At 37.7% G+C, this 22,392-nt stretch overlaps 1 protein-coding gene across 6 annotated transcripts in view; it reads left to right on the top strand.

Moving 5' to 3' along the window:
• The window catches only part of LOC145492976 (rho guanine nucleotide exchange factor 11-like), a 69,470-nt gene that overhangs the window by 36,778 nt on the left and 10,300 nt on the right, over positions 1-22,392 (top strand). For 5 of the 6 annotated variants that reach the window (XM_081472355.1, XM_081472356.1, XM_081472354.1 and 2 more), the window contains 20 exons: positions 65-123; positions 750-770; positions 2,091-2,131; positions 4,849-4,901; positions 6,113-6,172; positions 6,507-6,558; positions 7,073-7,125; positions 7,456-7,549; positions 8,561-8,643; positions 9,538-9,621; positions 11,314-11,355; positions 12,119-12,236; positions 12,416-12,465; positions 13,097-13,147; positions 13,797-13,874; positions 14,198-14,273; positions 18,788-18,900; positions 19,439-19,496; positions 19,824-19,914; positions 20,436-20,482. In XM_081472355.1, the coding sequence (XP_081328481.1) occupies positions 65-123; positions 750-770; positions 2,091-2,131; positions 4,849-4,901; positions 6,113-6,172; positions 6,507-6,558; positions 7,073-7,125; positions 7,456-7,549; positions 8,561-8,643; positions 9,538-9,621; positions 11,314-11,355; positions 12,119-12,236; positions 12,416-12,465; positions 13,097-13,147; positions 13,797-13,874; positions 14,198-14,273; positions 18,788-18,900; positions 19,439-19,496; positions 19,824-19,914; positions 20,436-20,482 (1,324 nt within the window). The remainder of the gene's footprint in view (positions 1-64; positions 124-749; positions 771-2,090; positions 2,132-4,848; positions 4,902-6,112; positions 6,173-6,506; positions 6,559-7,072; positions 7,126-7,455; positions 7,550-8,560; positions 8,644-9,537; positions 9,622-11,313; positions 11,356-12,118; positions 12,237-12,415; positions 12,466-13,096; positions 13,148-13,796; positions 13,875-14,197; positions 14,274-18,787; positions 18,901-19,438; positions 19,497-19,823; positions 19,915-20,435; positions 20,483-22,392) is intronic. The other variant, XM_081472358.1, reaches the window with a different exon arrangement.

Here is a 22,392-nt window from a genome sequence, read left to right as displayed (position 1 = left end):
TTATCACATGCTTTGAGTTTTGTATATTAATTACATGTACATGTTCATTTTTGAAAATCTTTAGAGAGAATTAAGTACAAAGTTTATAAGAATAAGAAGATCAGTGGCAGGAACAGGCATGGAGTAAGTGGTTTATTTGTTACTGTTACGACTTACATGTCCAAACACATCGCTCATATTAAATTAACTGCCAAGGAATTTTTCTTTTTCTTGTAGTGAAGACAATGCAAGGTCATAATCATAACATTAACATGCTATGGGAGGGGCATCTGTATGAAAATACAAACTTTTCAAGAGGACGGGTGGAGTATATCTGCAAGGGAATGTAGCTTGACAATTTACTGTTATTAAAAATTGCATTATAAAAGAAGCCATGTGTACTTTTAAAATTAGAAATAAAATTTTTGCAAAATGAGAGAATTGACTTCAAAAACAAGGAAAGCTTAAAATTAGTGATTCACAAAAGTTAGAAAAAACTCATTATTGAAGCTCAAAGCTACTCACAAGCAAGGCTGTCATTACATTTTGATTATCCTTAGAGCATTAATCTTTGCACATATAACAAAGTTGTTGCTTTGTGGGTAAGTCATAACAAGGGAGTTGTACCATTGAAGGGTCATCAAGCAAAGTCAGGGGTACCAGGTGAAAAACAAAAACAACAGAAACTTCTAGTTAATTTATCAACTGTGCAGAAATGTAGTATGTGTGCACAGTCATAACATTGTCTCTTTTTCTTTTTTTACCTTCAGGGGAGATAATCTTCATTACAGGTAAGTGCCCCCAACATCACTTTGAGCATGCTGATTATCAATGCTGTTCCTCTTTGTTTCTTCCTTAAATTGCAATTAACCCACAAAATGGTTTTTTCACTTAATATAAATCCCCTTGTTTTTCTGATCACCACTGTGAAAAAATAACCGTTGTAGCTTTTTTTGTTAATTTTCCATGAATTTTCAAAGTCTGTAAAATTGACCTTTTCTACGGCCACAACCAAGGAATAGTGAAGAATGGGGCATCTGCAAGTTGGCCAGTGACATCATCGAAGGACTAACAATGTTTTGCTTCTAAGAAGAATATATGCAAACATGCGATAGTGTGATTCAAAATCGTTGTAGAATGCAAGGAAGATGTGCTGTTGGATGGGGTAGCAGTACAGCATGCTTAGGAGAGAGCAATCCTCTTCATTCAATGCATGTATCTCTATCTCGATGACACTCGTCCAGAAGCGAGAAAAAGTGTGCTGACTTGTGCAAAGCCGGACTGAAAGAGAGAGCTATCGAGGAGGTGTGTCTGGAAAACCCGAATAGCGAATAGCGAATAGTTGTGAACAGCGAACAGCGAATAGTCCCGAATAGCGAATAGTGCGAATAGTCTCAAATAGTGCGAATGGTGACAAACAGTCTCAAATAGTGGCAAATAGTGCAAATCGTAATAGAGTACCCAGTATCTCGCAGTCAATGTTGCAGCAATGTAGGATGGGATTTTCCCGCTAAAAAGCACAGATGCTTATCAGGACAAAAGGTGTTTCTAAACGTAATTTCTTCTGTTTTAACTACTGCAAAAGCATAAATAACGTTATACGTCTTTATCAGGTTATAGATTAGTAGATGACTCAAATGGGCTGGCAAATTGTCGATCATGACTTGCTGTGTGGTGCGCTCAACTGGCGACCCACACTTCAAAATTGAAAAAAATACATCATAGGTGTCCTAATCATAGCTAGACTCTAAATTGTATTGCTAGATAATACAGTTCTTTCATTTAAAAGTCTTGTCCATTTTTGATAAAATTTGAAGTACAAATACCCCAAATATGTTTTCACAGTGCTCGAAACCCAGTCAAATGTCTCTTGAGTGTTTTTAGCCGTGTCCTTCAATGATTTCACTAGAAGCCTGACCCAGACACCACTATGCTCAGTTGTGGCCGCAGAAAGTACAACTTTAAATGCCTGTAGAAATGTTGGGATTCGCTGAAGTAATTGGGAAAACTAGTAGATTTATTAAAGGAAAAAAAAATCGGGGTTAGTTGTACCTTGAAGAGTTTTACGAAGACAAGGTCTTATTTGTCTTACCCTTTGTTTTGTTCTTCAGAGGTGTGGATTCTCCTACAATGGATACTCTCTCCGAAGGTGGTAAGTTGTTCTTTTATTGTTTACCCAGACAAGGGTTGTGGTTATGGGTATGTAAACAAAAGGAATAGTGTCATGACCAATGCCAGCATGCAAGTTTCAATTTAAACTTGAAAAATTTATGGTGGATGTTTGTTTTCCCAAATTCTAAATAACATTGCTTTGCATGCATAAGCAGCCATGTTGAACAGAGAATAACATTTAGTCATTAAAAGAAACAGTGGGAAAATGCCACACAGGATAAAACCATACTAATATTATCTGAGGGAGAATGCATTCTAGATCTTCAGTTTACTTTACTGGACCACATGTGCAAACAGGCAATGTATATTCAACTGATGTGAATGAAAACTTACTGCAGGAAGGATACACTATGTAAATCATTTTGTAGGAGAGGCGCATAAAGGCTCAGCTGACAATGGCCATTAGAGCAAAATGTGTGAGAGCAAGACTCTATGATGATAACTTAAAACTTGGATGCATGTGCTCTTTTCAATATTGATTTGCTGAGAGACTCAGCTGAGTCAAACATGAGTCATGACACTTCCCTTTTAATAGTTAAAGCAGTTTTCAATTGAGTGTCGTAAAACCAAAACCAATTACTTACCAATTACGCTACTCAGCCAATCTCAAACCATAGTAAAACCAAAACCAAAACCAAAACCAAAACCAAACCCAAAACCAGAATAATAATTAATTGTACATGGTTACTATCAATACTCAACTGAAAACTGCTCTAATTCCACTGTGATAAGCAAGGAAAGTATGGCCGTTCTTCTCTGTTTATTATCCCATTTCAGGTCATGTAATCTCATTCCATCAGATTTTTTTTCATATCGCATTTAACCAAGGAATAGCATGTTATTGTGTTATTTTAGGTCTCGATAAATGAAACAATTCATTGGGACAAGCATTAATAATGACCTGAGATGGACAAACAATATGAAATGTATTGGTGTATATGTATATTATGTTTTCAACATTGTATTTGATCATTGTTCTAATGGATCTTTTCAGGGATACGGCCATTTTGAATTCTATTGTTTCAAATAGCTACTTATTATGGGATGCTCAGGGGGCAAATTAGTATGTATTTCAAAGTGGCTGTCATATCACCAAAAAGGTCCATTGAGTTGAGTGTTTTTTATCTTTTGTGATCGTACATGTTGTACCACTCATTAGTTGTTCACTCCATGTTCATAAATTTCCATAAAGTCATTCATGGAAGCGTGCGTCATTTTGTGATGACAGTGATAACTGCAATAATACTATTAACATTAATCACTATTGAACCTAAATTAAAAGTAGCTGCTAACTAAACCATTCACTGAGTTGCATGTGCTCCTTGCACTTTGGCTTTTCATTAATCATTGAATAAATTAAGGTAGTTTCCTGTTCATTGTTCTGCTATCTGCAGTAACTTTCATAAATGCAGTCATAAAACATACTTGTATGGCTTTCAGAGCAAGTTTGTAATGATTCATTTACATTTACCAAAATGTGTACCATGTACTTTAGGTAGTAAGATAACTACTTATTCAATGATGTTAACATAATTATCTTTGATATTATCTGGCCAAAAGACTTAAAGGAAACAGTATAAATGTCTACTGTAATTTACTTATACTTGGCCATTGTCCAAAGCGGAATGGCCCTGTAGCTCCTGTTTGATGAAATTTTGATTAAACAAATATAAGTTAGCCGTTGAGACTAATTATGTGAAAAGTCCTTGTAGTTTTGGCTCCAAAAGGGGTATTTTTGAACCTTTTTGAACCTTTTTGGAGGCCATCTTTGTTCTGCCATTTAAATAATGGTCACCAAGTTCCACTTGGTTTTGTTTGTTTTGCCAAATTGGCCCTCAAAATCATCTGATAGATGTTAGGGAGGCTTGATAAGAGTAGCTTGTCACTGCCAAGCTGGCCAGTAAAAGCAAGATAAAGTAGCTCTTTCCTGTTAGCTAGATGCTAATATTCTGGTATTCCTGATGGCTTTGTTAGTACATGTACCACTGTTTTGACTAACGTGGGGGCTCATTTCATCATGCCAGACATTCCATATGACGTTATCCATTCATTCACTGCACCTTTTCCATACATATGAAGTTGATGATATGATTGCAGTATTTCTTAGCAGCACTGGGATTATTATTCTGAATAATGCACTGTGATACGTTTAAATATGACCACATGTAAATTTCAAGGTAAGTTTGTTGAAATTTACCTGTAAAAAACTGGATCAGGAGTAAAAGAGATGTGACTTCATTGAAGAGATCTTTTCCCCCAAGGTAAATTTGAATTGGATTCGGAGAATCATGATGTGTTTTTAAACATTTTTTGTAACTGAATAAAAACGCTTACATGGGAAGAATTAGTAGACAGCTTTCCTGTTTAGCCATGTAGGATCTTACTGTTGCCGGAATTTTCTCATTAACAATTTGAAAGGTGTTTGACAATTTATCATCCACAAATTCTGATTTTAAAACTTACCAATATTTAAACTAAAGCAATTAAATCCAGTAACTTGTCAAGTTAAAGATTGTGTGTAGACTTCTTGCTGCATTGTTTGAATTATGTGATAAAAAATGTAACAGTTCCAATCAACTCAGTGATATTAAATGTGATGTTTGTAATAAATTGAACTTAATCTATTGGTTAACAGTAAGCACCTGTCATCACGCTGTGTTTGTGTTATCATGTCTAACATTTCTTATTTACTTCCAGGGAGACGTGCTCGCTCACGATCTCCTTCTTTTCTGCCACCAGAAGAAGAACCGGTGAGTTATGATTCATACCATTTGTTGTTACATTGTATATGAAAGTAGAGAATAAGTAACTGTTAAAGAGAAATTGTGGTTGTTTACCATTTACAAGGAGAAACCGGTTCGTATTGAAATGGTTTGTGCAAATGGGAAGCAAAAATGCCTGGTGGTAACCCATTCACATGTACCATTTACTGAAAAAAAAAAAAGAAAAAGAAAAGAAAAACAATTTACCAAAGAGACTAGGCCGAATGCGACCTGATCATATTTCCAAGACGGCGGTGAAGAATTGCAAATGGTAAGCACATTTTTCACAAGGATATTTCGGTTGGAAATTTTGGACTACCTTTCAAGACGTCCCGTTTATTACGAAAATATTCGCGTCGGTCGAATCGAGTTAAAAAATTTCTGGTACTTTGCATAAATGGTAAACAACCCATCTCTTCCTTACATCTGGAATTAGGGACTTTCCACACTTTGTAAAATTTGAATGATTATTTTTGACAAACATCACCCAGCAGCAGCTAACTAGGGAACATTTCAGAGGGTGTAAACAATCACTTGCATAATGTGTGCAGTATTATTATTCCACTATTGTACGTCATTTTACCATATGTGGTCAAGGGAATGCACAAAATATGAGCTCATATTGCACTGTAGAGCCTTATTTCGTTTTTGTCATTCCCACGCACCTTACGCAATTGGTATGAATTTCAGAGGCAGGATATATGCAAAAACTAGAATTTGAAATACAAGAAAATGACATCGTAGTAAAATAATAAATCCCATACTTGATGGTTTATCATACAATAGGCACAAACATGCTTGTATTTTTTCCGGTCTCCTTCGAAGTTGGAAAAATACATGTACTACACAGCTCACAAAATATCCGCACATGTTATGTCAAACCATCGAATAAGGTGTATTTATAAAGTTTATTTAACGCAACACGAGTACAAATATTGTACAGTATTTGGACCCTAGGAGACTAGTTAAACAAATTTTCTTTAGTCCTCTTAAAATCAATTTCCTGAAAGTTAAGGTCATCCTTAATGAAAGTCTATGGAATTTTTGTTTGAGATGTGAGTTTTGCATTTAAGAGTAAATTAATTTACAAAATGGGCATGGTTTAATCAGTTCTACTATCTCAAGTGTTGCTTTCATAATGCTGTTATGTACACTACCCCTTGATTTACTTCTGTTGTGTATTTTCTTCAAAACGTTAGGACTCCGACATGGAAGTAGATGCTCAACCACCGCCATGGCAACAAGTTGTAGACAAGAAGGTAACTTGGGCAACACATACACTGTAGCTACGCGTAGCAGCTATGGCTTTACATTGCTCATTGAAGACATTTGTACATTTCTCTACAGGAAAATCCTGTCTTATTTTATTAAAGAAAATAATTTACCTTCCCCATAACAGTTTTTGTGTAATAAATAAAAACCTGGCCAGTTTCAAACTAGATTCTGAAGACATTTATCTGGACAAGAACTCTGCTTCAATTTATTTTGGCTGAGGCATACCTCGCAGATTCAAAGCTTTTATGTTCAAGCTGTTAAGGTGGCATATGTGAACTTTTATCGTGTTTAACTCTTTTTGTTCACTATATTTTGCAGGTTCTAAAAAGACTTAAGGGCAAAGAAATAAAACGACAAGAATTCATTCACGGTAATTGTCCAGACCACATTTCTTCCTACAGCAACAAAGTGTAGCACGCAATTTAAAGTGTGTGGGGAAATTTCAAGGAATTCAATTTCAAATGACTTTTGTCAAATTCGTTTTCAGAAGTAGTGGTGGATAAAACGTTGTATTCAGGATACATTTTAGTTTTCTATATATTTGTCTGAACACATTTCAGAAAATGTTGCGAATTTTAACTCACGACTCATGACTGGGTAAATTTAAATGTCGCCCACCGGGTAACAATTAAGCAATTATTACCCACTCTCCCACTAATCAGAGGTTGCTTTGACTTCTTCTAGCCTTATTACTTTACGCTAAACTCCAGTTATATAGCAAAACACTTAGTTACTCGTCCCTGGGAAAACAGTTAGTTTTGTTTTCCCTTGAATCTCAATGTTTCCAGAGACGAAGTAGAGGGAAACATCGAGATTCTCGGGAGAGCAAAACCAGCTGTTTCCATTGGGATCAGTAATTAACTGTATATCGTTTTCTTTTTCAGAGCTTATCCATACTGAGAGAACACATGTTAGAAATTTAAAAGTATTGAACAAGGTAAGAAGACTTTGAGTTAAGTGCCTCCTGCATATTTGTGCGTACATAATGACCATTTAACCAAGTAACCAATATAATTATGGGACATGATTGTTTACATGTGATTTGATTAGGTCTAGGTTAGTGCGAACTGACTGTCTTGTTCTTAAGGATACTTGCCTTGAAATAATTGTTAGTGAAAAAGCTACGAATGTCTGGGCACTCGATGTCTTTAGGAGAGTGTTGCCATTAATTTAATTCACATCTTCAAAGATGGACTGGGCTACACTTGTAATGATGTGCCTTTAACAATGATTCTATTTAGTGATGTTGGTTCACTTTTTTTTCCAGGTGTTCTACAGACCAATGATGAAAATGAATGTCATGTCCAGACAATACATCAATCAACTTTTTCCAAACTTGGATGCACTAATTAAAATTCATGGTAAGTAAGCTAAGCCATTTGGTTAGTGGGTCTATTGATGTAACCATTGACAACTCTCTTATGCAGTGCACCTGGAATTTCTTACTTAATTGGGCACTATCATGAGAATGACTTTGAAAATTCAAAACCCAAGAGACATTTAATTTACAGAAACGAAAAAGCAATGCTCCAGTTTTGTTAACAATTAGGATATAAATTGACGGAAGGTACATTTGTATAAGTGGGGGTTTCGGACATTTTCAAATTCTGGTGTTGTGTTGTTGCAAAACTTGCCAAAAACTAACTACAATTTTCTTTCCCTTCACAAATTGAATTCACTTAATTATGTTAATCTCGGAGATCAACGAGCATTTTGTGTTCAAGTTCAGGTACTGAAGTCATGATTTAAAAACTGGTTTCACCAATTATGCAGCAAAGTGCCAAGATAGTGTCCAGTCCTTACACAATCCCAAATTAAGGTTCTAGCTGATGCTGTCTTGAAGTACTTTCTACAGCCCAGTACTGACCTTGTAGAAATATCTTGCGATCAGTAAGCAGAATTAACTTGAGATTATTGGGCTAGTTGTGTTTTGTTTTTAAGCAACACTGATCTGCCTTTCAAATACAGTCAAACCTCTCCAGAGGTGTCTGAATAGGCCATTTTTGTATTCTCGGTAATGGACTGGAACTAGCCTGTAATGGAGGCTCATGCGGGGGAATATCATCAAAAAGAGATGATTGTCATTTGCATTTGAAAAGACTCCCCGCATTAGCCTCAGTTGCACGCTAGTTCCAGTCCAATACCGGGAATACGAAAATGGTCTGTATGAGGACTTCTACTGTAATATAACTTGCGCTTTTTTTACCTCTCCTCGTGGTCATGGAAAGTCAGAAAAAACAATTACTCTTCACTATGAGCTACAGATTAGTAAACTTTTAATTCATGTCCCGATAGAGTTGTCTTTTAAATGCGTTTTAATGTTATGTAATAGCATACAAGAACTTATTGCATGGCTAATCTCTATTTTTCAGTCTCATTAATGAAAAGTATGATGAAGAGGCGAGAAGAATCTGAGGAGGTTATTGTTTGTATAGGAGATGTCATGCTCGAAAGGGTAAGGTGTTCTTAGACTGTTCACAACTTCTCTATTTTTCAAAACAAAGATAGGATGTGAGGGAAACAGCAAGTGCAGTAGGTGCGAGCATGGAGCACAGGACATGAGGAGCTGGGGCTCGGTGCTTACATTCAGCTAGTGGGTTCAAATTTGGTACAAAAATATCGGAAATACTACAACCAAACAGGCTGATAACTACATCTACACAAAGTGAAGAATGATCATCGCAGTTAATTTTCCAATTTAAGCAATTGGAAAGAAGAAGCCTGAAAAAAATCAGGGCTTCAACGGGATTCGAACCCGTGACCTCCGCGATACCGGTGCGATGCTCTACCAACTGAGCTATGAAGCCACACATTGGGAGCGAGGTCAATTAATTGAGTTCATATCTTCCCGTGAGGAGTGAAATGATGTGAGGTTTATATGAAATAATTCATATATGAACTGCGGTAGTAGATGAAAGTGAAGAATGATCATCGCAGTTAATTTTCCAATTTAAGCAATTGGAAAGAAGAAGCCTGAAAAAAATCAGGGCTTCAACGGGATTCGAACCCGTGACCTCCGCGATACCGGTGCATTCACATTACATCTACACAGTGAGCCAACCTAGTACAAGGATTTGTGTTGTTATTTACCTCGCAAGCAGTAGATTCTGTCAGTAGTGTTCGACTACATGTATAACGACAGAAAACAATTAGAAAATATTTATTGCTCCTCGAACGATTAACTGCTGAAAGTAATCTTCATAGCAATGAAGCAATTGATAGTAGAACATTTATCTCAGGCAGAAACATGAAAGGAACATTTGCGATGCGCTGTCAACAACAACCACAACAGTTTGGTAAAATGCTTGAGGTAAAGGTTTTTTTTTTTTTTTTGTTTTCTTTCATGCAGTTTGATGGAGAACCTGGTGAGATGGCTAAAGATGCCTGTGCAGAATTTTGTAATCATCAGAAGTTTGCTCTAGAGCAGCTGAAGGTCTGTAACGTAATTGTTATTTGGTCACTGATTCCTGCAGTGTTTAACAGTGGCAAGGCCCAAGTAATGCTCTGTTTTGTTACACATCATGGAGAAAGTGACACAAGTGTAAAAAGAAGTGTTACACACTGTATTTTTCGCGTTTACCCAGGTTTGGTCTACAGAATTGCTGGGAAGCAATAAGAGTTGTTTTGAAACGCATTGACCTTTGACCTTTGCTTGAAGAAATCATATGGGGAAGCAAAATGTTTGTGGCTCAACACAGCACTGTCTTTTGCACTATGATTAAAGGTGCCCAGTCACAGTACTTTGAGTTATTTTGGCCACATGCAAAGTTACCGTTAAATTGAAGAAAACCTGAAAAACGTTGCTCCTTTAAGGTCATTCCACTGAAATCGAACCTGCAGTGAGATTTTTGTCAAACTTTGCTTATTGATTGTTTCTATTATGTGAACTTTAATTTTGAAATAAAAATGAGGGGTCGCCATGTTCGTTTAGGAGTAACAGCACCTTGTTTGCACCCAATAAGTCCTTATAATATCACCATGAGTATAGTCACGTTTCCGACGACTGTTTATTGTTCTACACTGAGAATTGGTCCATATTTATTTTACATGGAGAAATTTATTACTCAATTCAAAACAACAGAAAAAAATGATAGGTCACCGCACTCGTTTATGAGGAAATGACGATTTACCTCTATGGCGAGGTCCAGCCGTAAAGAAAAAGCCGCCATTTTTTAATGCGCGCGCGCTAATCACGTGTGAAATTATGCGTAGTAGGGATGCGCAGTGCAATACTGGGGAATGACCTTTTAAAAGGACGTTTGTTTCTGTGCATCCTTACTGCGCACGCAAATTCACACGCCACGTCATGCATGAGTAATAAAATGGACAAAGATAGGGCAGATGGCCATTGCTATAGCTTTGCCTGGATTTAACGATCTTGGACGTTCGGTGACCCCTATTTTTCTTTTGATGGATCATTTTCTCTACCGATTTTCTACGTTTAGCGAAAAAATGAAGAAACTCTATGGTCTAGAAGTTTGAATTTTTTGCAAAATGCACCATTGAATTTCGTTCTTTTTAGCTCTTCATTTATCTGTGCGACGGTGTCAAATGCCTCTTGAAGGGTTAAGTTTAGTTAAAACGTTGGTAACATGTGGAATTATTTACGCAACAGACTCATTTCTACAAAATATGACCAAGATCGTTTGCCTCCGTTGACTCACCTTCGATATTTTTAACTATAAACCCCTGTAAACCATGCTGAATTGCGTGCGCCAATTTTTCAAAATCAGGGTAGTTTTCCACACGCTTTATCTCTGAAACGAAGTCGGTGACCCTCAATTATTTGTGCATTTCTGGCACAAGTAACTCATTATTTGGCTGCAGTAAAAAATAAAAAAATCTATCGACTGGAAAATTTTCGCGCGAACGTCCTTAAGCATTCCAAATTAAATGAAACTTGCACGCTCACATAGCATGTTTTTTTTAACTTGATTAATTAGTTGATTACTTAATAGAGCAATTTTCAATTGAGTGTCATAAAACCAAATCCAAACCCACTACTCAACCAATCTCGAACCATAGTAGTAAAACCAAAATCAAAACGAGTAATTGCCTGATTAATTCGACGCTCAGCTTGTAAACCGTTGTAACTAATAAGTGAGTGTGGGTTCCTTTTTTCCAGAATCGGCAAAGAAAAGATCCTAAACTTCAACAATTTATAAATGTAAGTATAATTTGTTGTCTCTGGACAAATAATGCACGTGGTTTTTCTCTTCGGTCCATTCAAATTAGTTGGTAGAAACACCAGTGTTGCCTTAAACAGCAGAAGACTGATTGGACGAATCTGTCAAAGTCAATTTAATTAGATCCTTTTGCGTTGACTGCAGTACTGTAGTTGCGTGAGTGATTCATTTTTGTGGGCTTCAAATGTTGGTTCTCTTAGGGTTCTCTTAGGGCTGTTTGTAGAAACATTAACCCCAGGGTCGACACAACATTTCTGTGCCTGTTTATAGACGGAGAGAGGTTTACTTGCCTTTATGATACTATTGCTTAAAATTAGTTATAAAAGTAATATGTCAAACACGGAAGACCGTGTTTTTCCTCATTTCCAAACACCGAGAAGGGAGTTGAAATACGACGCGCAGCGGAGTATTTTTGACAAGCTTCGAGGTGTTTGGAAATGTGGTCAAACACTGTCTCGTGTGTTTGATGTCTTCTCAACTAAAACTAAGGAGAAAACGGAGAAATGAAATCTAATTAATGCTAACTAAGATCAGACAATCACATCCAAACACCGTCACAGTCATGATTTTCTTTGTTTTAACATGATGAATCATTAATAAGTTTGAGAAGTATGGTTTGAACTTGCACAAGCTTAAAAGGTCTTAGCAAAAAGTGTTTCTCACCTGTCAGATTTTTGGTGGAAATAGTGGGGTCTGTTGTAAGGTGTAAGGTCAGTGCTCATTATCTCTTTCTTTTTTATGAAGAACTGTGAAAATGATCCCCTTTGTCGGAGATTGAGACTTCAAGATATCATTTCATCCAGTTATCAAAGATTAACGAAGTATCCACTGTTACTGGAAGGAATACAGAAAAATACACCCAGTAAGTCACGTGGTCTTTGTTCTGTTGACTAATGCATTCTTTACAGTAATAACATGTGTATTTGGACTCTGTGTCTACCATTGGCGACCTTGAAAAGAACTGTACTTAATAATTAAATGAAAGTATTTCATCAGCACAAGCTTTGTTTGTAGTTATTAATTTCCTCTTTGTTAATACAGGCTCTCATTCAGATGGCAAAAATATCGAGAGAGCAATTCAATGTACGAAGGTAAGAGGAAGTTGATTTGTTACCTTGGGCACCCTTCATCTACTATTTTTTCTTTCCCTGCACAGTAATAACAGATTTAAAGTTCGAGCAACATGTTAGACGCATACACTGCCCTATTTGGGTTACAATCTGGTCTGCTAATTGCTAATCAGTGTCGTAAATTTTGGTATAATTTGATCATAGGGAAGTAATCAGTTAGGTCATATTGTGTTAACATACATTTAGCATCACATTCAGTAGGCAAACAATTAATGATTTGTGTCTCCGATAGTGGAATTAGAGCTTTGAACATATGGATTGATACTCAGTTTGACGTGTTAGTACTTTATAACCTCTTCCTTGTAGTATAGAAAGAGTGCTTTATTGCAGGGCTCTAATGAAGTGTCGGCGGCCAGCTAAGAAACACGGCTACTTAGATTTCTGAGTTGCCTACTTTTTCTGTAAATTGTAAAGGGTAATGTAGGGAAAACACAGGTTTTTTGGAACTTGTCAAACATTTCTGGGGGTGAATGCCCCCAGACCCCCGAAAGTCTTGTTCCTGTGGCACTCAAAGCGGTGTCAGCCGTGTGCTTCATGCAACTAGCCCTCTACTCCCTAAATTAATGAGATCCCTGGCTTTATTGTCTTACAGGATTTACTTGCTTTTGTGAACCAAAGCGTCAAGGATTGTGAAGATCGACAAGTAAGAACCATGATAATCTCAGTATAACTCAAACTAAAAAGTGTTACGCAGACTGGCATAACTCAGCCCATGAATAACTGGGCTCTTATCTTCACTGTTGAGCAGGGAAATACCTGAAATCACTTGATGGTAGCTAGCAAACCTCATTGGTATTCCCTGATAAACTGTTTAACAAGATGTTAACATGATGCCAGATGGGTATCCCTAACGCGTTCTGAGACGGATATCTCCCTAAGACGGAATTTGAATTTTGAGCACTGAAGATGTGTCTGGCTCAGACAGGGATGAATGTAGATCTTTGCTCAGTACAACACCACCCAGTCTATCCTTTATCTAGCTTGGCTTGCACCTTTGCTTGTGACTGAGTGTGTAACTGAAATGCTTACCTTACACCAGAAATTCTGACAAAGCGAGGTAAAAAAATATGTTCAAGCGGCTTGGATATCTGACTCACATTACTTGTACATAAGCAATGAAGCCCACAATGTCTGCTGCACATTCAGTCCAGTGACTGGTGTGGTGTTAAGAAAGCCAACTCCGAGGAAGGCACACGTACAGTTCTAAGATCCCCCTTCGTGGAAGGTTTGACTAAACGAAAGTGTGCCTTTGTGCAAATTACAACTGACACACTGTGGTCTTTCTCCTGTAGAGACTCGCAGACTTTCAGAGAAAAATAGACAGAAGGCCTCTTGAAAACACTAACAACAAAATGATGGAAGAGTTCAAGGTACATCAACGCTGCGGTTGTTTTTCATTTTTTTTTTTTTTTTAGTTAACAGAGACAGTTCATACGAACGATTAGTTTCATTGAGATACTATAATTATTAACCATAGTAGGCCACCAAAGTAGTTGGTTATCAGGTAGATATTTTTGACAAATTCTGTCCTTTTGTGTATTTCTAGCAAAACAAACTTGTGTATTCTATGCTGAAATTTCATTTGATACACTGTGAACTTTAAATTTGATCGGGTAATCAGTACATGACTGCTCTTTAAATAAAAAAGGCTATTGTATTTTCGTTTTATTCATTTGAGGCTTTTGTTTGTCAGAACCTAGATCTGACCACAAAGAAACTTGTTTATGATGGTCCACTCACATGGAGAATAAGCAGAACAAAGTCTATTGGTAAGTAAATATATTTCTGCATCTCCTAAGCAGGGCTCGAAATTGCGACTCACTGGTCGCCAATGCGACCAAAAATTGAGCACTGGCGACTCGCGTTTTGTCTGATGACTAAAGAAAATCACGACACAACTTTATTTTTAAATCTTTTTATTAGGAAATCAATCGGATATGGTAGCTAGTATACAACTCACCTTTCCGTCCCCAGTAAAATAATGTCTGAATATTACAAGATAATCGAAAAAATTCAATGTGTTTCGACACGTCGATACTGCGTTCACGGCGCGCCATATTTTTTCAGCGGCGGCTTCCGAAACTGGGATCACAGGCGCACTCAGGAGGGAGAGGTCAACTTTGCTTGGGTTGCCATGCGATTGCGCGCCCGATGATCTTGGCCATTATGACGTCACTCGTGAGCCGTTTCAATGGCCGCTAAAAAATGACACCACAAAAGTTTTTCATCCGATGATTACTCAAAGAATTTGAAAGAAAGCGATCAACAGACAACAGGAATAAGATAACCTATTAATATTGTGTCCAAAAATACCTTGGTTTTTAAAAATTAGATGTCGGAAGGCTCAAAAACACGCAAAATTTGGAGATCGCTCAATTGAAAACGCGATTGAAAAGTGAAGCTTCGCGCCCGTTCCCTGGGCGATATCTGGAGAACCCAACGATGAACAGCACGAACACAAAAATGTGATCTTGATATGGTTTAAAACGTTTGAATGGTGATGAAAACGAATCATTTAACATATGCATAAAAATGATCAGTGGGTTTAAACCCATTATTTTGTAGACGATAGCGTGGAGGACCTGCTGATCAACACTCGAAACCCTCGAAATATGAGAAAGTATTTGTTGGAAAATGCTCCCTTACAAAGACATTTGAACTATCAAGTCGTATGCTGGGTTGGAAATTAAAGTAAATAATGTACCAAGGAATTATTTTTCTGCGCTAAATTATCCGAAGAACTGTCAACGATAACATTTTCTTCAGCGAGGCCAACCAACTGACGCAAGCCGAGCACACGTGTGGATATTTTAGGTGGTAAAATGATATAATATCACTGTACGGGAGACCTAGATGAAACGGATGATATTCAGAATAACATGGATGAGACCTCTTGGTAGAAAGGTGCTTTATTTCATGTCAAAATGTTTGTCAAATATGAGATCGGAGCAGGATCTGTTTCCTCGGGCGTCCGCATGCAATGCAAAGCTATTTCTTGTCTCGCACCTCTCACAAGAAAGGTATCCTAAACTGGTGCTTTGGGTTCTAATTTTTTTTTAATATCACAGTGAGTTCAATTAAACTTGTATAGGCTGTAAAATAAAACTCATAGGATGTTACATGGAAAGAACTAAAAAATACAGAATCTAGTTCCCAGCATCAAGTGAGTTAAAGAGGAAAGAATAATGGCAATAAGAGTTACCTTATCCAGGAGAAACTTGTAACGCCAAAATGACTTATTGCCAAAACAAAGAGTTCAGTAAGGAAGGTTAAGACAAAGCTGGAAAGATCAATATCTGGTGATCTCTTATTATAACACCAAACCCCTTGTTTTCTAATAGCATCTGTCTTGAGAAACTGTAATAGCTTTACTGCCTCTAAGTTTGAAATGATAATCAGTTATTTTCTTTATACGTTATGCTTTTAAATTTTATCATAAATCTTATGTAAATAAAGATAGCTTTAACTATTGTTTACATTAAGTTTAAACTGACCTACAAAGAAATATTCTAGAGAAAAGTGTCACAGAGGTTGTACTTGTAAACATGAACCCAAAGTCTGATTTCTCCTCAGCGCCATCCATCCCAGGTTCCCTGTTGCTTTTTGCATTGATGAGTTTATTATTGGCTTCAAGAGAATGATAAGCGTACATTTTCAGCAAATAACAAAAAAACCCCACAAGATTGGGTTTTAAAATATGTTTAATTGATAGTACAATGACAACAAATAGATAGCTTTCCATGGTGGTTGCGTGTATTGCCAGAAATGGGGCCTGCTCAAATGGTCTTGCAAAGGTGGTGGAGGATGGTAACCTAAGGTTTAAAAAGATCAAATACGACTCCTGTTAATAATCACCAGTTGAAAATTGGAGTAAATGTTTATATCACCTCCCTTCCCTCTTTGGTTTTTACATCGCCCATAACTCTTTTCAACAGAAAATGTAAACTAAAAGATAAATTTCCTAATGAGATCTAACGCCAGGAACTCAATATGTATTTACGATTAACAAAAGTAACTCTCACAATTAAACAATCCAACCCCATCCACCTTTAAGTCCCGTCCAAGCAGATACAATGCGGTAATGTACATGCAGCTAATATCATAATTTATAAAACATAAAATAGCTCATTTCAATGTATTGAATTGAGGTCTTCAGATTCACATAAAGAAATTTTTTCAGCACCCTCACCTGTTGAGAAAGTGAAACACAAGTCACCCTTGGCAACATAATCAGGGTAACCCTGGTAACTATGATAAAGTTGGGTCTGATAGGGTTGTCTCCAGTACCCAAGACCATATAAATGGGGCCTTATAGTCTCCTCTGGAGAAGCTCCCCATGGAAATTGAACATACTCGAAAATACCAGTGTACGGTCTAAGCAGCATGAAAGAGGCCTATGCAGAGGAGAGAGGGCCTTGTATGTCCATATATTTAAAGAAAAGTCTTACAAGATTAGACTGCAAACCAAGGATAAAATGTAGACTGCAGGCTTTTTAAGAATATCATATTCCCATTTTCATTTATAGAGAGAATGAGCTAACCTTACACCGGCTAACATGAGCTGTATATTTCAGGCCAACCGGAGCACTTAGCTCTCTATAAAAGGAAATAGGATATTTCTTAAAAAGTCTGCAGTCTGCATATTCATTTTATCCTCTGTCTGTATTTTAACCACCGTTGTGCAGTAGGCAGGCTTTAGGTCTTATTTAAATAATGAAGCCTAAGCTCTTGTCTGTGAAAGTTCTCATTTCCATCATTGTGGATATTTCTGTTTGCTAGGCCTGTTGCAGAACATGTGCCGAACACGAGATCGCAGATATTTCATACTCAAATGAACTGATCATTTTTACTACCGATTCTTCAAAATCATCTTCAATTATAGTGTTTTCCTACACATATAAGCTCTTCTGTGACCACGTTACACGTTTCTTTAAGTTACCGATCACGTAAAAAAGGCAATTTTACGGGGCGAATGGTCAAAATTTTGCCCCACATATTTCCACCGGAGAGCGATGACTGTAACACTTTAAATACACTTTATGCAAGATTTTTCACTTATAATTAAAATCTACTTACTTCTCAAGAAAGAAAAATGATAATTACTCCTTGAGATCCAAATACAACACCATTTAAAGCTGGAATGATTGGAGAAATGCGCCTCAAAAAGTTGTATCAACTAGAGGTAACGCCGCCATTTTCGAAAATTCTCTGCATTTGCGCGCATCTTTCGCCGTGACGTCATAATGGCCATGATCAAGAGGGTCAGCCAAATCTGACGTGTTCACCTCTCCCTCCTGGGCGCACTTCAACACCATGTGCTTTTCATTTGCCGCGAAAATGGCGGCAGATACCAATCAGTTGAAGGAATATACGTGAGTTTTTACGTGCGGGGAATTAAGATTCAAGCATGGCGTTGTTTGTCGGCAGCGAAAGGCGGCGAGGAAAGCAAGTCAAAAATAAAGAACGGCATTTCGAAGAAGTAGCAAAGGGAAAATACGCAAGGACCCGTGTTTGTCTGACAATGAAAACCACGGACTTAAAACGTTTTATGCTTCGCTTCGTTTAAAATGACTATGGAGACAACCATCACCTTCGGACCAGAGACATATCACCTGAGAACAACAGTAGCTTTATAACTAAGTGTTACTCGTGTTGTTTTTAATTGTTTTCGCTCTTCAATTGTGACTTTTCTTGCATGCAAAGTAACGTATAAAATCGTGTTCTTGTGTAAGTTATAATTATATAAAATAAGTTGGCGACCAAAATTTACGATCTGGCGACCAAAATTTTTCCGTTAGTCGCCAGCTGGCTCCCGAACGAAAAAGTTAATTTCGAGCCCTGTCCTAATAGAAATGCGAAGCACCTTTTTAAACTGGCTTTGTGATCACCCTTTAGATAAAAGGTAAAGTCTGCATGTGAGCCAAGTGGCCCATTAGGCTTGTGCTTACCAACGATTTCAATAGCACAAAGCGCCTAAGAGTATTCCTACCCCCCTTCGATGAGATGCCAGCCATCGCAGGGTAACCCCCCCCCCCCCCCCAAGCATTACATTTGCCAGTACCCATTTATACACCTGTTTGGAGGGCTTGAACGTGATCTGCTCAAAAATGCCGTGGGAGCTGTCACCTGCAGCTCGCTGAGGATCCCACTTTTCGTTCTCCCAAACAAAAAATAGTTTTCTTTTTTCTCTGAACTGAACGTAACAAGGTTAAGTTTTGTGTTGATGTTGAGCGTGGTACAAAACTGTTTAAGCATAGCTTATAGGGGATTTTCTTCTCTGCAGATCTCCATGTACTGTTGTTAGAAGACTTATTAATTCTGCTTCAAAGACAGGATGATAAGCTTGTTCTTAAATGTCTTAGTACAACTTTCTCGGCGGGATATCAGGACGTCAAGGTAACAACTTTTTGTGATTAAGTTTAAGGACCCAAGTTTACTGTCGCACTGAGATAGTTTCAGTTTAGGAAGCAATAACTTGGACGAGTAAGCAGTAGCTATTAAACTGTATAAGTGTCTCCAACTCCAAAAATGTAGTAATTAAAAAAACACTGTTGCACTGCTTAACAGTGTGACTTCGTTAGTTTTGTCCAAAAGGAGAACTCTAGTTGCGAAAATATGCAGACACAAAATCTGACCTCGTTATCCTTATTGGGAAATAAAGTACATACTTCTATGACTTGCAGAAACTGTTTGACTTGCAGAATTTCTAACGGTGTATTTTAAGTTATTTAACTATGGTTTTGCTTCATCAAGACATGCTGTATGTACTGTTTGTTATCATGAACATATTGGCGACCAACGTTGTTAATGTAGAAAAAGGTGCACTTCAGCAATCGAAATGCTGCTTGTGTAGCTTTCGCTCAAGGGAGTAATTGTACATGCTTACCTTGGGACTAGCTGATTGTTGTTTATTGCTGCTTGATTTACTTTACAGACCACGCACAGTCCGATAATTAAATTGAGTAGTGTTCTCACAAGAAATGTAGCAACAGGTGGGTTATTTGTATCATTTATCGGTTCTTTGGACGGACCACATACATCACTGCACTTTTTGTTGAAACTTGAAGAGTGATTTTTCACTTAACAAGATGTTTCGAAAATGTGAACCACAAGTTCGTCGTTTGTAATCCATGTCAATCTTCTCCATCCTTAACCATCCTTCTTTCTGTATGGTTTATTATTATATTTGGTGTTTTTCTATCTTAGTAAACTGCTATTTTAAGGTTTCCTTTCAATTTAAAGGCAATTCTGTACGTGGCCAAAATACCGTGACTGAGCTCCTATGATATTGTAATTGTTGAATTGTTTTGACTCATTAGACAAGAGAGCGTTTTTCCTTGTGAGCACTTCATCTTCAGTAGGACCTCAGATTTATGAATTAGTGACAGCAACTGTCATGGATCGAAAAAAGTGAGTAGTCTGTAATACTAACAGTTTAAACTGGGTGGCGTTCAAAGTGACCGTTGAAGCCTCAGCCGATCAGAACGTTCGCACATGTAACTGGCACAAGTGTGGACCGTAAAAAACATGGCATGTTTTTGGCTGATAAGGAATACAGTGATTCATCAGAATACCATCAAAGTGTTTTGCACACAAAGCTACTGGATCAATGCAGAATTAGCAGATAGAAACTAAAGCCAATGCATAATTTTCCCCAAAATCGTTTTATATCGCTCATAATACATCTTGCAAGCAATATTTGGTAAAAAATTGATTTACTGCCTCCAAGTGTTTCAATTTCCTCATTCCCAAGAATTCGTTGTTTGCTTTGGATTAAACAGAGATTTAGGTCCAGTTACTACTGCCAGCATCCACCAAAAACTATATATATATTTCATACTGATAAAAAAGCAGTTAGTTAGTGATGTACTTCATCTCAGTCTGGTGATATAATACTATGACTTCTGAGCAAATTGTGTTTGTTTTCACAGCTGGTATAAGTACATTACAGATACTGCAGAGGCCTACAAAGGGAAAGGTGAGTGTATATATTAATATATTATTGTTCCTACTATTTTAAGGTTACTTCCCACCTTCTCGGGTGCCCTTCAGGAAAAAATTCGTACGTGCGCCAGTTTCAATAAAACCTAAACAAACTATATATCAGTAGAAAGCTTAATAAATGTAGTGTTTGAGAAAAATATAATTTAAGTGACTTTTTCTTTTGGGAAGTGTCAGTAGCCGGTAAACCGTGAAACGACCGAGAGTTGTTCTCGTGAATTAATCGGGTATCGAATGCCGCGGCACGAGCAAAATGGCTGCACAACCTCGTTCCCAGGGTCTCTCATCTTACCGCCCCCTGGAGAGACCCTGGGAACGAGGTTGATGGCTGCAGTCTTATTCAACAGGCATCAATCAACAAAACGGTGTCAGGCTTTTTCGATATTCTGATCGGTTGCCAAGATATTCTAGTCCAAAGTTGAAGAAGCTAAAAATATACGAGACGCGTTGCGTAAATGGTCGCCACGGGAAAAAATATTTCAAATACGATAATTTCCTGACACCGTTTCGTTTGTTATTATCCGTGGAATGCTTTGGCCAAATTTTAAGAACATCCGTGAAATCTACATACTCTATTAATTCGCTCAAAGTCGACACATTCTACGAGAAATCAAACGCGAGATTTTCGCTCTAAAAGGTTTGTAAACAACTCGCGCCTCCCCAGGAGATTATGTCGCCTCTTGAAACCGCAAGCCAATGGCGTAACAGGACCTCCTGACGTCAACTACAATGGGTTAGAGTTTTCCGGGAAAAGTGTTGCATTACAGTCACGTTTTCGATCTTTTGACCGGCAAGACGAAAGAAAAGCAATCCTGGCAATGGGTAAAGTTGCCAAAGGCAAGGGAAATCCCGCGTCAAGAAACGAAACGCGTCAACCGAAGGAGAATCAATCGAATCGAGCGAGAACATTCGGGCTGATTTGACCATGAATCCTTATTTACAGGGGGGGGGGGGGGGGAGGTTTAGAACGCTCAGAACTCTTTTTGCAGCAGAGTGGCCACGGCCTGTTAGTCGAAGTCCGAGGAACATTCAGGGTTTTTACAACGGCAAATCCATTCGGCTCCTAGTCCAGTCCTGGTAACTTCCTCAAAGTTTATTCCTTCACTTCCACAAAAACTGCAAGTGACTCGTCCAGCAAGCTGTCGATTGAGCTCGTCCAGATTGACAATACTCTGGTATTTCGTGTCGCTCGTTTGGAATTCTCCGTCATCAGTTTCGTCTGATTCTGACGATGAACCTCCGTGGTAAGTTGCATTATCGAAAGCTTTGATTTTTAAGCGACTTGCTCCAACGGAAGAACCAAGTGAACCAGCTGAATTAGACCGCTCGTGTTCATCGGTCGATGTCGACAAAGGCGCTTGGCCGAACCAAGAGCCTTTGTCGCTTTCTGCGAGGGTTTTTTCCTTTCTTCCCCAAAACCTTTCCTTTTTCTCTTCTTTGGCCCTGGTTTTTTCGTTGATTTTACCCAAGGACTTCTTTCTGTTTTAGATTTCTCCATGAAACTCGAACGCGCAATGCACAAAGAAAATATGCAAATCACATGAAATAAGAACCTGCTTCCCACGAAATTTCCTCCGAGACGTCACCTACTTATGAGATTATGACACCTTCATTATTTATTAACTTTTATTGGAAAACAAATTTTGTTAAATAACGTCGGCGATTTTTGAGATTTTTAAGTTTTTTTTCCTGTAAATGTTAGATAAAATGATAAACTTCCATTTAGGCAAATAAAAGAAAAAATGATTTTTTTCACTCTGGGAGGTGGGAAGTAACCTTAAAGACCATTCATTAGGGTTAATTGTCAATCATTCTGAGTCTACGTGTAAAACTTATAAATAGACATAACCAGAATTTTCTTGGCATCGATCCCATTTGTTTATTTAT

Source organism: Orbicella franksi, chromosome 7, assembly GCF_964199315.1.
Source record: "Orbicella franksi chromosome 7, jaOrbFran1.1, whole genome shotgun sequence".
Taxonomy (NCBI): domain Eukaryota; kingdom Metazoa; phylum Cnidaria; class Anthozoa; order Scleractinia; family Merulinidae; genus Orbicella; species Orbicella franksi.
The sequence above is the reverse complement of the archived record's forward strand: the minus strand, read 5'-3'. Positions and strand labels throughout refer to the sequence as shown.